The sequence below is a fragment of the Hippoglossus stenolepis genome, chromosome 1, assembly GCF_022539355.2.
Source record: "Hippoglossus stenolepis isolate QCI-W04-F060 chromosome 1, HSTE1.2, whole genome shotgun sequence".
NCBI lineage: Eukaryota > Metazoa > Chordata > Actinopteri > Pleuronectiformes > Pleuronectidae > Hippoglossus > Hippoglossus stenolepis.
In genome coordinates this window covers 29,284,873-29,298,100 of record NC_061483.1, presented here as the reverse complement: position 1 = coordinate 29,298,100, position 13,228 = coordinate 29,284,873, and the positions used below count along the sequence as shown (strand labels likewise).

Here is a 13,228-nt window from a genome sequence, read left to right as displayed (position 1 = left end):
CAATCAGGGTGAGCATGGGAGTGTGCTGCTCGTGTGTTTGGGCTCACAAGCCAATAAGATCTAATGTCAGCATTAATAAATCTGACCTCAGTATAGGGCACTTGCTAACTTGTTACTAAACTTGAATGGATTTGTAATTGAATGGGTGCTGAGAGTAAACGGCTGCTACACAGGTTTAGAGCCTTCTCACAGCTATTACTTCTTCATCTTCTCGTGTTGGACTGAGGGAAGACTGACTCACTGTCACCTCTAGAGGTATGAAGTGGTATTAGGGAGAAAGTGACAGGATGAGCCAAGGCTAGCTGGTTAGCATGCTAACTTAAAGGGGACATTGTATGCCCATTTTACCACAAGTTGATATGGTTCCTTGGGGTCTTAATGAAATGTCTGTAACATACTTTGGTCAAAATACCACAAGGATCATATAAAACAGCACCCTTTTTACCCTGTCTAAAACAGCCCTCCACAGAGTGACCTGTTTTGAGTGCCTGTTCCTTTAAATGCTAGTGAGCCAGCTCCCCCTCCCTCCCCTCCCCCGTGATTTTAAACAATATAAATTACATATTTTATATGATATAAATTATCAAATATGCATCCCATACTTTGTATTCCCCTTCTGTTGTCCTGGAGTTTTAATTTTCCCAATCACATAATTAAATGTCCCCCTCTGCCCATCCACTACAAGCACACAAGCAGACAGACAGAGAGAGAAAGAGAGGGGTGGGGGGGGGCTATGAAGACCATCATTTACCCCCGAACCCCGACATTCAACGGGTACAACAACAAGCGGAGAAAGCAGAATCGCGGGCTGACCTTATATATACAGTCTATGGGGCTGACCAGCGCAGAGAAATGCACGTCCCGTGTGAACAGCCAGGCGGCTGCGCGCTTGAGAACGGCGCTGCGCTTCCGCGTCCGGTGTAAACCCGGCGTAACGAGTGTGGGGGTGCGGGGGGGGATGAGGTGGGGGGTGGGCCAAGGCCATGTAGGGAGACTTCCAGTGTATTGTGACGACACAATACACAGGAAGCTCATTCCAGTCACTCAAGCATGACGTTTCTGACTTAGAGGAACCATAACAAAACGCGCAAGTGTTTTTTTTCCAGAGTTTTTGGGTTGGTAGACATGCCAGATACCCACATTAACGTGTAGAAGCTCTAACAAAGTGGAATTTTCATGATATGTCCCCTTTAAAATATTTCTTTGACACAGTGTCAAAAACGCTTTACATTCTGTTGTAAATCTTAGAAACCCTTTTGAACGTTTCTATCATTTTACGCATTTGCTCTTAATGATACAAAAATAAATGTCCATGTATATAATTTCTGGTTTGGGGTGTTTGTTTTGCACCTGGCATTTTCTCTGAGTGAAAATATGTTTTATTATATATGTTTTTTAAATTGTCATGTCAGCAATCAGCACCACCAATCCAAAACAAATGGAGTCAGTGTCAAAATCCAGTCAAACCCTAACACACACACACACATATATTTGGGGGGGTGAACCACGTAAATGAGGGCAAACCTAAAGTCCATCCTTCCATTGGCTGATGTTCATTTTTCTTTTCCTGTAAGTCAGTCACAGTTCCATGAACAGCTCATTGAAGCTGTTTCTCTTCTTTTCCACTCAGAAGTCGTGATCCAGAGGTCAAAAGCTCAGAAAGAAGCATGTTACATGTGGCAGTCTAGACGGTGGCATCTGTGAAGTCCCGTCTGGTAAATCCTTTCTGAAAAACACAAAGCAACAATACAAATACTGGGTATGGTGGACAAACAATAAGGGTTGTTCCAAAGACTGATGCAGTGATTAGGTTAGCAATTCGTGCTGCCTACTACCATTTACTGCATGTTACTGTGCAGCACAGCACATCAAGTTAGAGAGACCTTTGCACTTTTCACCTCTGTATGTGGGTCTTTAATCCTGTTCAGCTTATTTAAAGTTCCAGTGGGTAAAATGTAGGTGAAAGTGATCTAATGGCAAAAATGGAATATATTGTGTAATCATCTAAACGTACGAATTTGTTTTCTTTACCCTAGAATGTGCCCTTTATATTTACACAGGGAGTGGGTCCTCTCTAAGGAGGCCGCCATGTTTTTTACAGTAATCCAAACTGGACAAACTAAACATCTTTTGAGTTGTTATGAAAACTGAAGGCTACCACATGTTCTCCTTCACATTTGGAAGGGGAGGGTAAGGTGAGGGGCATTCAGCTGCAACATGCAACTTCACCACTAGATGTCACTAAATTCTACACACTGAACCTTTAAACCCCTGTTGCTATATTACTCTAATTTTAAAATCATTACACTGGCTTCCGGTTTTTATAATCCATTTTAAAATTTAATTCGGAACTTATACACACTAGTGGTTTCATGCAATTAATCTTCAGTTGTTCTTGTCATGAGCACTTTTCATTAAGACAAATAGTTCACATTTCCATGCTGACGGTATTGCAACAGCTTATCATATACAGAATATAATTCTTTTTTATGGCTTATATCAGCATCCTGACCTAATCTTTACTGCCCCCATGTGTTGAAGCCTCATGCCTATTTGAACAGTGTTTCCCAGTGCATTTCACAAAGTGCAGCTTTCTGAGGTTTGGGATAAGTCTTTGGTTTCGGTTAGGCATCACTGAGATCGATGGTTCAGGTAGGGCTAAAATGGGTAAGATTAAAGAACAACTTATATGAAAGCAGCAGTTTGACTCAACGCACCCACCTACTTAATAGCTAAATGTATATTTTTATATGTGACCTATGTTTTTTGTGCTACAGTTCTTCACAGCAGGGGTCCATTTTTAGTTTAAGACATTTTGACCTTATAAAGTTGTTTCATGAAAATGTTAGCAACCAGTGGCAGTTACCCAACAGATGTGGTGCAACATTTAAATTCATTTGGAGTCACATTTTAATATAACTGACAAATCCTATATTGGAATATTCCCAAATTTACTCTTCTTTTAGCTCTGGTTTTTTCTCCACCAGCTCTTGAAAAATATATCTTCTAAATGCTCCACTTTTCAGTTTTGATATTGGATGTAGGATGCAGGTCATAGAGGGTTTATCAAACCCTTTTCAATGACAAGAGCAGCTTGATAAAAAGCAGAGACTAAACCCAAACTGAAGTAGCAGCCCACAAAACCTAGACAATGAGTTTGAAGACTTCTTGAACAAAGTGAGACAAAATGCTTGATAGTTAGCTGAGGGTTTATCACTCGGAGCAAGACCTTTCATGTTAGACATTGTCATTTGATCCATTGATAATTTGATAATGACAGTTTAGAGAGCAACTACACTTAAAAATCCCCCTGAAGAATCCCCCTTGTGCTGTCATCTAGTGGTGACTAATGCCAGGAGCAGACACCTCCCACACACAATCATTGTAGTACTCCTCTCGGGTTATCTCAGGACATTTCTTGTCAGTCTATCTTTTAAGATGAGGACAAATTGATTTTGTCAAGAAAGCTCAAACAAAAAAGCTCATAGTTCGAATGAGAAGGAGTTGCCCTCTGGGAGCCATGAACAGAAGAATCCTTTACTTTGCCTTTCCTTTTTTTCTACACACAAAGGAATGTGACCTCTGCATATAACCCTTCCCAGAGAAGTGGACACACACACACACACACACACACACACACACACACACACACACACACACACACACACACACACACACACACACACACACACACACACACACACACACACACACACACACACACACACACACACACACACACACACACACTAGGGGTGGTGGGTAGTTTCACCTGCAGTGCCCAGGGATCAGTTGTGGGTTTAGGGGCTTTACCCATTCACTGCCCCCCGCCCAAAGTCCCAGTCATTTCAGGGAATCAAACCCTTTTGTCCCAAGTGGCTTCTCTTACCTCTAGGCCACAGCTGACCCCACCGCAAAGCTCTTGGCAGTGTGTCCACTGGTTATATAGATGCTTTGGTGCAGTTTGTTTGTTCTGTGACTTGTGAAGACAGCCCAGACTGTGGAGACAGTTGTGTTTTGTTTTGTCTGTATACAGAAGGAGCATAACAGCGGGCTGCCAAGTCCACCTAACCAAAGTCCTCTTTTATTCATCCCAGAAGGCACAAGAGAGACAAACCCACAATGTCTCAGCCAGATTCTCATTCCTGCTGAGAGCGGTCACTCAAACACTCAAACTTAACAAAACCAGAGACACAGGCAGTGACTGACAGAAGGAGAATATTCAGGAGATAAAGCAGCATTCAGAACATAGAGCAGTGCTGTCACCGTGTAAGACAAAAATAAAGGTTTTAGTTTATATAAATCTCTCAAATCATACAATTGTAGCTTTCTATGGTCAAGTTCTTCCACTACAATTAGATAGCTGTCTATAAAAGGAGCTGCTAGGCTTGTTCATGTCCAGGCGGCTGTAATCCTGTTAGCCATTCACTTTGGATTTTTATCAACTTCATAACCTGGAGAAAACCTGTTCTAAGTTGTACTCTTTATCCGATATTTGACTTCATTTCAAAAATACTCCCATTGTGCTGTGGGAAAAAAATTCTGCAATGCCTTTGACTTTTACTTATGCATCATGAAGCAACATCTCAAATTCTTCAAGTATTCTGTCTCCTGTCTACTCTATTTTACAGCATTCAAATGTCACTATACTCACTACATAGATTTCACAAGATGATATTGAAGAATTGGGTGACTGAAATCTTGAGTAAATAAGAAAAAAGTAAGAAGCAAAAGTAAAACTTCATCACCACTGATTATCTAATGTATGACTTTGCAGAGTGAGAGCAACCCCAATGCAGATCAGAACTTTGGTAACTCTATATGTATTGACAGTCTGCTACAGAGAAGGTATTTTGTGTTTGCAGAGCCAAGTATCCCTGAATAAGGCATGGATAGAAGAGTAAAGTGAAGGAGGGAGGGATGGGACCAATTGCAAGAGAGAAATGGAGGTCTAGTGGGATAAAAAACAGATGTGTGCAAACATAAACCAGAAAAACATCTGGTGGAGATAAAGGTTCAGAGCACAATGTCAGCCAACACCCACACATTCTGCTTGCAATTTCAACGTCAGGATCACGCCTTCATTCAAACATAGCAACATAAAACACCATATTAACAGTGAAATGTTATTTTTAGTTCTGCCTCTTCAATCTGTTTATAACACTGGGCTGAGATTTTATCGTCTCAGAGTACAAACAGAACATAATAAATCTTTGGGGGATGAGTAGGGTCATCAATGAGTAATAATTAAATAAATATAAATTAACAACTTAACAGAATTCAATATTTGATATTCAGTTAAATCAATATCACAAAATAACTTGAATTCCACAACAATGCTGACCGGCAAACATGTTGCTACTTCAAACGGAAATGAGATAAATCCAGTGATTTGTTTATAAAAACACCCCAACGAGAAACAAAGAGGATAAAGGAGCTTGGTCCGGGCCGACCTGATTTACAGATTCAGCAGCAAGTGATGAGGACGAGCTCACACCTTCTGCCGCTCTTGTTATGAGAAACACAGTTGATTAACTGGATGGTGTAAGTCATGACTTTTACTGCTTCAGCTGTTTGCTGTTTTGCGCGACCTAAAACATCTCTCTGAGAAATGCAAATGCCATGAAAGTTACCACAGTCACAATGAGGCTACATTTTCGATGCAGGCTACAGGACTTTCATATTGTGTGTTGGGTTGTTTTTAATGAGTCTGGCTTCAGTTCACACACACACACACACACACACACACACACACACACACACACACACACACACACACACACACACACACACACACACACACACACACACACACACACACACACACACACACACACACACACAAAACTCTGTGCCCCCACCCAATAAATGTTATCACCAGCCGCCACTGCGTAACGATATGATCACAAAACCTAAAACATCAGGAAAAGTAATGGAATACGAAACTTGAAAATGCTCTCAGAAGTAAAACATTTGCTTGTCTCAAAAAATTCTAATGTTTTGTCTTTAACTTTATTTTGATGAGCACGATGTAGAAACGTTATCTAACACATTCACTGAATTGTCTCTGTCAGTGAGTGAGTCGCTGCTAAAGTGCCATGGACCAGAAGGAAAACAGATAAATAACTGAGACTTGAAAGTGAGTCAGAAACAACACCAGCTGTGCAAGAAAACAGGACCCTTGTCTGGACATAATGCGGGAAGTTAGTGTCTTGGACCTGTCTCACAAACCAAGGGCCCAACGATTTGAATGGAGACTTTAGTGATGTGGCTTCCAACTGGTTTCAACTGAAGTAACCCTGAACCACTCAGTAAGTTGACTGTCAGGTCACATGACAGTACCAGTGTAGTTCAGTTCTCTGCAAACACTTCATGAGGTTTTGGCTGACTCTGAAATCTAAAGGCCTCCTAGTGACTCTTCAGAATGGACTCTTTCACTCATGTAACAAAGTGAAATCACTGGTGTGAGGAACCAGACTCACTCAGAGTACTTTTTACTTAACATACTCTGGTGCAATATGATTGGTGTACAACACTTCCAAGTTAACAAGTTAATGTGCTTCATTCCTGTGGCAGATCCTCAAGATTTAAAACTCTTCATGTTACAAACGTCTGAGCTATGACACGGAGCCCTACCTCCAAATCCAAGCTGATGTTTAAATCTCTAATGCTTAGTTCAAATGGAAAAAAGTTTACATATAATGTAATTCTATTGACTAATGTCTTGGTGAGCGAGCAGCACTTTGTTAAACCTGCACTCTTTTGTCCTGAACCAAGATTTGTTTGTTGTTGCTGCTTAGCCAGCTCTTTAACAAAGGAACCATGGTTGCAGCTATAGTTTGTGTTCAACATTTGAATGTTTTTTGTTATCAGCAGCTGTGGTTCTCACCTGTTTGTAGTCTTTGTGCAGCTTGTTGTACTGGAACATGTTGTAGAGCACAGTTGAGGCTGCTTTGGCAGTTTTTACACTCCCAGAGCTAAACCAAGACACAGTGAGAAACAGGGAAAACAAGGAGGATTAACAAGGAGGAAATTCCAGAGCATAAGCAGGGGGGTGGGGGTGGGGGTGGAACTCACTGATAAACACTAAAAATGAGCAGATAATTGGCTGAAGGTTATATGTTTGTCTGGCCACTGGGAAATAACAACTCCAGAATATGTAAAGTAAACAGGAAACTGGGAGGTCGAAGCTCTGGTGTATCTGATTGTGAAACCTTAAAAATCTTGACCAATTATAAGGAGCCCGGAAAAGGTTACTCAATGAAACAGTTTTATAATATTATTGGTGAGCTTATATTTTGTACTTTTCCTGCTTTCTGAAGCACCAGCTCTTTTCTCTCACTGTACGACACTGATAGTTTTCACATTGTAGTGGAAGTCAGTCCTACCTGTTATCATGGAAGGTCTTAATGCCCACCAGTTTGGGAAGGCCGTTGAAGTGGGAGACGTCTCGTGCTGCCATAGAACTGCAGGTGACCAGGTGATTGAGTGCTCCACACATATTGGACACCACCTCGCTGGACGGGGTTTTCTGTAGACCATCACATGGCAGCTTGGACACAAGAGCATTCACCATGTTCTTAGCTGCAAGGACAAAGAGGAAATGGTGGTTGTCTGACAGGAGAAAATGCTCAGAGAATTTGTTCACAATTGAAAACCCTGAAAACTTTTACTCTAAAATACTCAAAAAGATTCAAAGCTGTAACTGCTGCCAAAGGAGTTTCTAAAAAGTACTGAGTTAGGGATCTGAATATTTTTTTGTTGTTAGATTAATGTTTTTGATTTTATGGATGACAGTTAGCGAGAGAGTTTTTTGCCTCAAGGAGAGAGGAAGACCTTGAATGATTTTGATGGTGTCTTACCCATGTTGTCTTTATTGGCAGAGTGTCTGGCCAGATTTCTCAGCAGGCCAGTCAAAGGTCTCAGCTCCATCTCATTGTTGGTGTCTAACAGATCCAGCAGGATGGGCAGCATCTTCTCCTGCTCCATCACCACACCACTCAGCACTGATGACCACTGGCAGAGAGGGACACACATCACATCAGCCTGAGTGAGATTCTCTTCTCATCATTTTGTGCTCTATCTGCTCTTGAAGGATCCAATTTCGAAGCAACAATAAATGACTTCAGTTTACATGAATATACAGTACGAGCATAGTTTCTGTGATAGTTAAGGGCCTACCCAGGTCTCTCCTGTGGTGATATTTTGCAGGGCTCCTATGGCAGCCTCACGGCTGGTGGAGCTGATGTCCCTGTTTTGTAGAACAACCTTGTACATCTCCACCACCTTGGGGTGCCACAGCCACTCAGCCCCTTTAGGTTGTCGGGACACCTCCGACAGTATGGTCAGGTTCTGGTTACGCTGCAGTGGAGAGAAGGAAAGGGAAAGAATATTGTTAATTTACAGTAGAATACAGTCTCAAACAGGTTTCATGATGAAAGTTTTTCTCTTGCATAATGTTATGGGCCTTGTGCATGTGTGCAACCTCTGCTTTTAAGAAAAGGCAAAGGAAGGGTAGAATTTTTATAAGACACCAATATCAGAATGGACACACACAGCCTGGAGGTGTCGACAAGCACAGCAGCTAAGAAACAAACAACACCATGGAGTTATCAGACATTACTGCCTCAGGGAGAATAGAGGCTGTCAGCTAAAATGACAACTTTGACTAGCAGAGCTTATCAGTTGTAAAAGGTAAATGGTCTGTATTTATATAGAGTGTTTCTAATCTTGAAGACCAATCAAAGCTCTTTACGACAGTTTTTTGCCATTCACCCATTCACACACACATACAGTGCATCTATGGGCAGCGCTTTTTTCTATGAGGGGCAATTCGGGTTTCAGTATCAGCCAGCCACAGCCACCAAAACTCCCATAGACTCTATATGAAGCTCAGCGTAACTTTCCCACATTCTGCCCCACTCTCTTCCAGCCCATCATACGGTTGCTGTCAAACTTTAAATACCTTCTCCTCTCTTCGGCAGTCAGCCGTCATTTCAGTGATCCGCTGTAACATGCCTCCACCCCAATCTCCTCCAGTCTTCAGCAGAGTCATCATCACCATATCAGGATCCTCAAACACCACCAGTGTCTAGAACATAGGTCTAGAACCTGGGGGGATTCCTATTCTACATCGTGCTTTACCCCTTTCTAGTCCTGATGACATCACAGAGGGGTCTAAAACACCAAAGGACTTAAAATATTCACCATCACCTTCTCTTCTGCATGGCAATAAATGCTTGTTCAACCGTTAAATCGAAGCCCCCCCAGGTATTAACTTCCCACTAGCCAGAAATGACCCTTGCATCTTGCGCTGATGATGTCAGAACAATTGGGGGATGGAGCATGTTATTAAAGTCCCACCGGTACACAAACTACACCAATCTCCAGTCAGTCTCAGCTGTTGGGCCATCTGCTAACATGGAGGAGGAAGGATATATGTCAGCCAGCATCAAGGGGTCAATCGAGTCCTAATGTCGGCCATCTTGTACCCTTGCTAATTAAGCTAAAGTTAACTACTTTAGATGACTTTGCCTGACTTTTGAAATGTTTCTAGCAAATTCATTTAAAAAATGGGGTTAGGGTTAGTGATCTTAAATATGCTCTTTATGGCTACAATACAGATTGTTCTAATATCTAAAGCTACACATCCCAGGCAAAAAGGCAGCATCCCATGGAAGGCATGGGAATAATTATTATATCACTGTGTCCTATTAATATAAATCTGTTGAGACTTTTTGATTCTACCCCGTTTTGCTCGTAAGCTTACATACAAAAGATTATTGTTTGGCCAACTTAAAAAAATACTTCATTTCATAACACATAAACAATTTTTGTTTGTTAAACTTTAATTTCACAAATTACATTGAAATAATTGCCAGCTAAAATACACTTTTTTTTTTATTTGTGTGTTGCCAGTTTTTTAGCAGATAAACATATTAACACACGGTTTATTATTAAATTTTGCTCTTATGTTTCTAGCTATGGAAAGGACAAAAATCACATAACCCTCCAAACTCACACAGTGCACAGTATCATTGTTTGTGTAGCTCCATGCACATTGCTGCAAGTATGGGGCCTGTGGTCCCTAGTTACCCTCGTAAATCTCTGTTAGGACAATCACTGTTCAGGGGGAGGGGTTTAAATGCACAGCCAATTTGGCTATTTGTTTTCAAGACATTTTGTTAAGGACCAAATTCCAACCAGAATCATTAGGTATCCTTTGGAGACTTTTCCATGCGAGTTTCTAATGTAGTCCAGCCAGGACTCGTCAAGACACATACATTTTCCTCTGGACTTTAGTGTTAAACAGATGCACAAACAAAGGAACAGAGCACCACTATCCTCAGGCCTCACTGAAGCAGAATTGTCCTCCCTGTCCCTCCTTCATGTAACCTGGCTAATAATCTCCTCTCAGCAATGGTCTATCACATATAAAAAACACATGTGTACTTTTCTTCACTCTAAGGGTGATAATGAGAACATACGTGTAACATGGAGCCTGATGTTCTAGGGCCTCCATTGAGATGTATAAGTGGATGTACAACATTTGGCCTATTCAAGAGTGGTTATCTGGCTAAAAACTGACGTGAGCACAAAGAAAACTATAATGACACACAGCAAAGATCAAAATCAAGATAATCAAGAACATGTCACTGCACAGGGAATAAGAGCACTGCAGCATCAGCTAGAGGGATGTGACAGGTGGAGCCATGGCAGACGAACTGGACAAGCTCGCTCGATACTATTGCTTATCCTCTGGCCTAAGCCAAGAAGAACTAAACTGATTTATTATTTTGCAGTAAAGGGGTAGATGTTTTGATAAGTGGACAAGAGTGTGATTTTATTAGTGTGATGAATTTTACCTGTGAGTTTTTTTTGTTGTACATAGTAAAGCAACCCAGGGTGTCAATGTCCCTGGAGGCAGAAGCTCTCGATGGGCCCTCCAGGCGGAGTCGCACTGATGAAGGAAGCTCCGTGTACAGCTGGTAGGACAGATTCCTCATCACACACACTGAATTCTCCAAACCCTGGACAGAAAAGAGTGGAGGCAAATGTACGTTTACGTTACTAACTAACTATATCGAGTTAATAATGAAACATGTTAACTCCAAATCTGGGTAGAAGCTTGTACTCTTATGATCAGAAACTGTACAACTGCGTCTGACCTCAAAGAAGAAACGACCCTGATTCACACAGTGGAGAACAGGTGTGAGTACTGAGTAACACTATGTTGATATGATATGACCTCCATCAGGATACAAGATGTTGGTCATGTTGCACAGCTGTCGTCCTTGGTTTGTCTGAATAACCCTAAATTGCCAAAGTTGGTTTGTATTTATATATTGAAAACTTAACCATCTCAATATTTTGAGTGAGTAATCACCAAGATTTGGGACAAAATTAAAGCAAATGAGAGCGATCCCTCAGCTAGTTAACGGTTCACACAGAATTTGCTCACGTAAACTGAGAATTGATAGGAATTGAAGGACAAGGATTTGAAAGTGGTCCTGTCAGCAAATCATGGAGGGGAAGGTCTAAATGCTGACAACAGCATCACTCAGTATGATCTATTTGCTTCACTCAAATTTATTCAAAATCACATTTTTGAGTTTAGATACAATATGAGAACAGCCACCATTAACTTTCAGTCTTAGCACTGAGATCCTCCTCCAACATGTTTGCTCAATCCGGTGCAGGAGGTGTACATGTTGATGTTTAACAGAAGCTGCCTGTTAATCAGTCATCTGCCAGTTGGTTAAAGGCTTTTCCAAGTTAATCATCCGATGAAATTCCAGTGTAGCAGGTGTTCAACCTGTCACTGCTCCAGTCTGTAGTCCCCACATGTTTCAAGGAGACCATCATTGTCCCTATTCCCAAAAAAACTAAAACCCTCTGCCTGAACGACTACCGCCCAGTAGCACTCACCTCCACCATCATGAAGTGTTTTGAGCGGCTAGTCAAACCCTTCATCACCTCCACCCTCCCTGACTCTCTGGACCCTCTTCAGTTTGCCTACAGGCCAAATAGGTCGACTGCAGATGATACAATTCAGCATTCAACACCATCGTGCCCCTGAAGCTCGTCACCAAGCTCAGAGACCTTGGGCTCAACATCGCCCTCCGTGACTGGATTCTGAACTTCCTGACGGGCAGACCACAGGCGGTGCGGATAGGCAGCACCACATCCTCCACCCTGACTCTAAACACTCCCCCAGGGCTGCGTCTCAGTCCTCTCCTGTACTCCCTGTTCACGCATGACTGCGTGGCCACCCACAGCTCCAACACCATCATTAAGTTTGCTGATGACACGACTGTCATAGGCCTGATCACCGGCGACGATGAGAAGGCCTACAGAGAGGAGGTCAGAGCCCTGACATGTTGGTGCCAGGACAACAACCTCCATCTCAACATCGGCAAAACGAAGGAGCTGATCGTGGACTTCAGGAAGAGACAAGGAGTAGAACACGCCCCCCTCTCCATCAACGGGACTACGGTGGAGCGAGTCAGCAGCTTCAGGTTCCTTGGGGTCCACATCAGTGATGACCTGACCTGGACCCACCACACAGACTCCATCAGGAAGACGGCCAGACAGCGGCTCTTCTTCCTCCGCAGGCTGCGGAGGCTCAACATGGATGCCAGGATTCTGTGCAATTTCTACAGGTGCACCATAGAGAGTATCCTGACTGGCTGCATACCGCCTGGTATGGCAGCTGCACCGCCCTGAACCAGAAGGCTTTGCAGAAGGTGGTGAAGTCTGCCCAACACATCACCAGGACGGAGCTACCATCCATTGAGGACCTCTACACCCAGCGGTGTAGGAAGAAGGCCAACCGGATCATCAAAGACCCCTATCACCCCAGCCATAAACTGTTTTGCCTGCTGCCGTCTGGCCGACGGTACCGCAGCATCCGGGCCCGCACCACCAGGCTCAGAGACAGTTTCATCCCCCAGGCCATAAGACTTTTAAACTCCTCCAATCTGCAATAACTCCACTAAACCAGCACCTTAGCATATTTGCACTATTGCACATAATTGCACTATTGTTTTTTTTCTTTAGGTGTATATATATTTAGATATATATATATTTTATTTTCTATTTTAAATTTTTGATATTCTATTTTATATTATTTTATTCAATATTTTTTTGCTTGTAATATTCGGAGCATTGCTATAAGAGAGCCTGTGACCCAAGCATTTCATTGCCAGCGATTGCTTAATGTAATTGT

At 42.3% G+C, this 13,228-nt stretch overlaps 1 protein-coding gene across 2 annotated transcripts in view; it reads right to left on the bottom strand.

The window, feature by feature from the left end:
• Positions 1-1,080: 1,080 nt before the first annotated feature.
• Positions 1,081-13,228, bottom strand: part of LOC118111039 (plakophilin-3) — a 32,300-nt gene continuing 20,152 nt past the window's right edge. For both annotated transcript variants that reach the window (XM_035159321.2, XM_035159313.2), the window contains 6 exons: positions 10,866-11,030; positions 8,182-8,361; positions 7,863-8,016; positions 7,389-7,584; positions 6,890-6,977; positions 1,081-1,726 (listed from right to left, as the gene is read on the bottom strand). In XM_035159321.2, the coding sequence (XP_035015212.2) occupies positions 1,685-1,726; positions 6,890-6,977; positions 7,389-7,584; positions 7,863-8,016; positions 8,182-8,361; positions 10,866-11,030 (825 nt within the window). In that variant the 3' untranslated portion in view covers positions 1,081-1,684. The remainder of the gene's footprint in view (positions 1,727-6,889; positions 6,978-7,388; positions 7,585-7,862; positions 8,017-8,181; positions 8,362-10,865; positions 11,031-13,228) is intronic.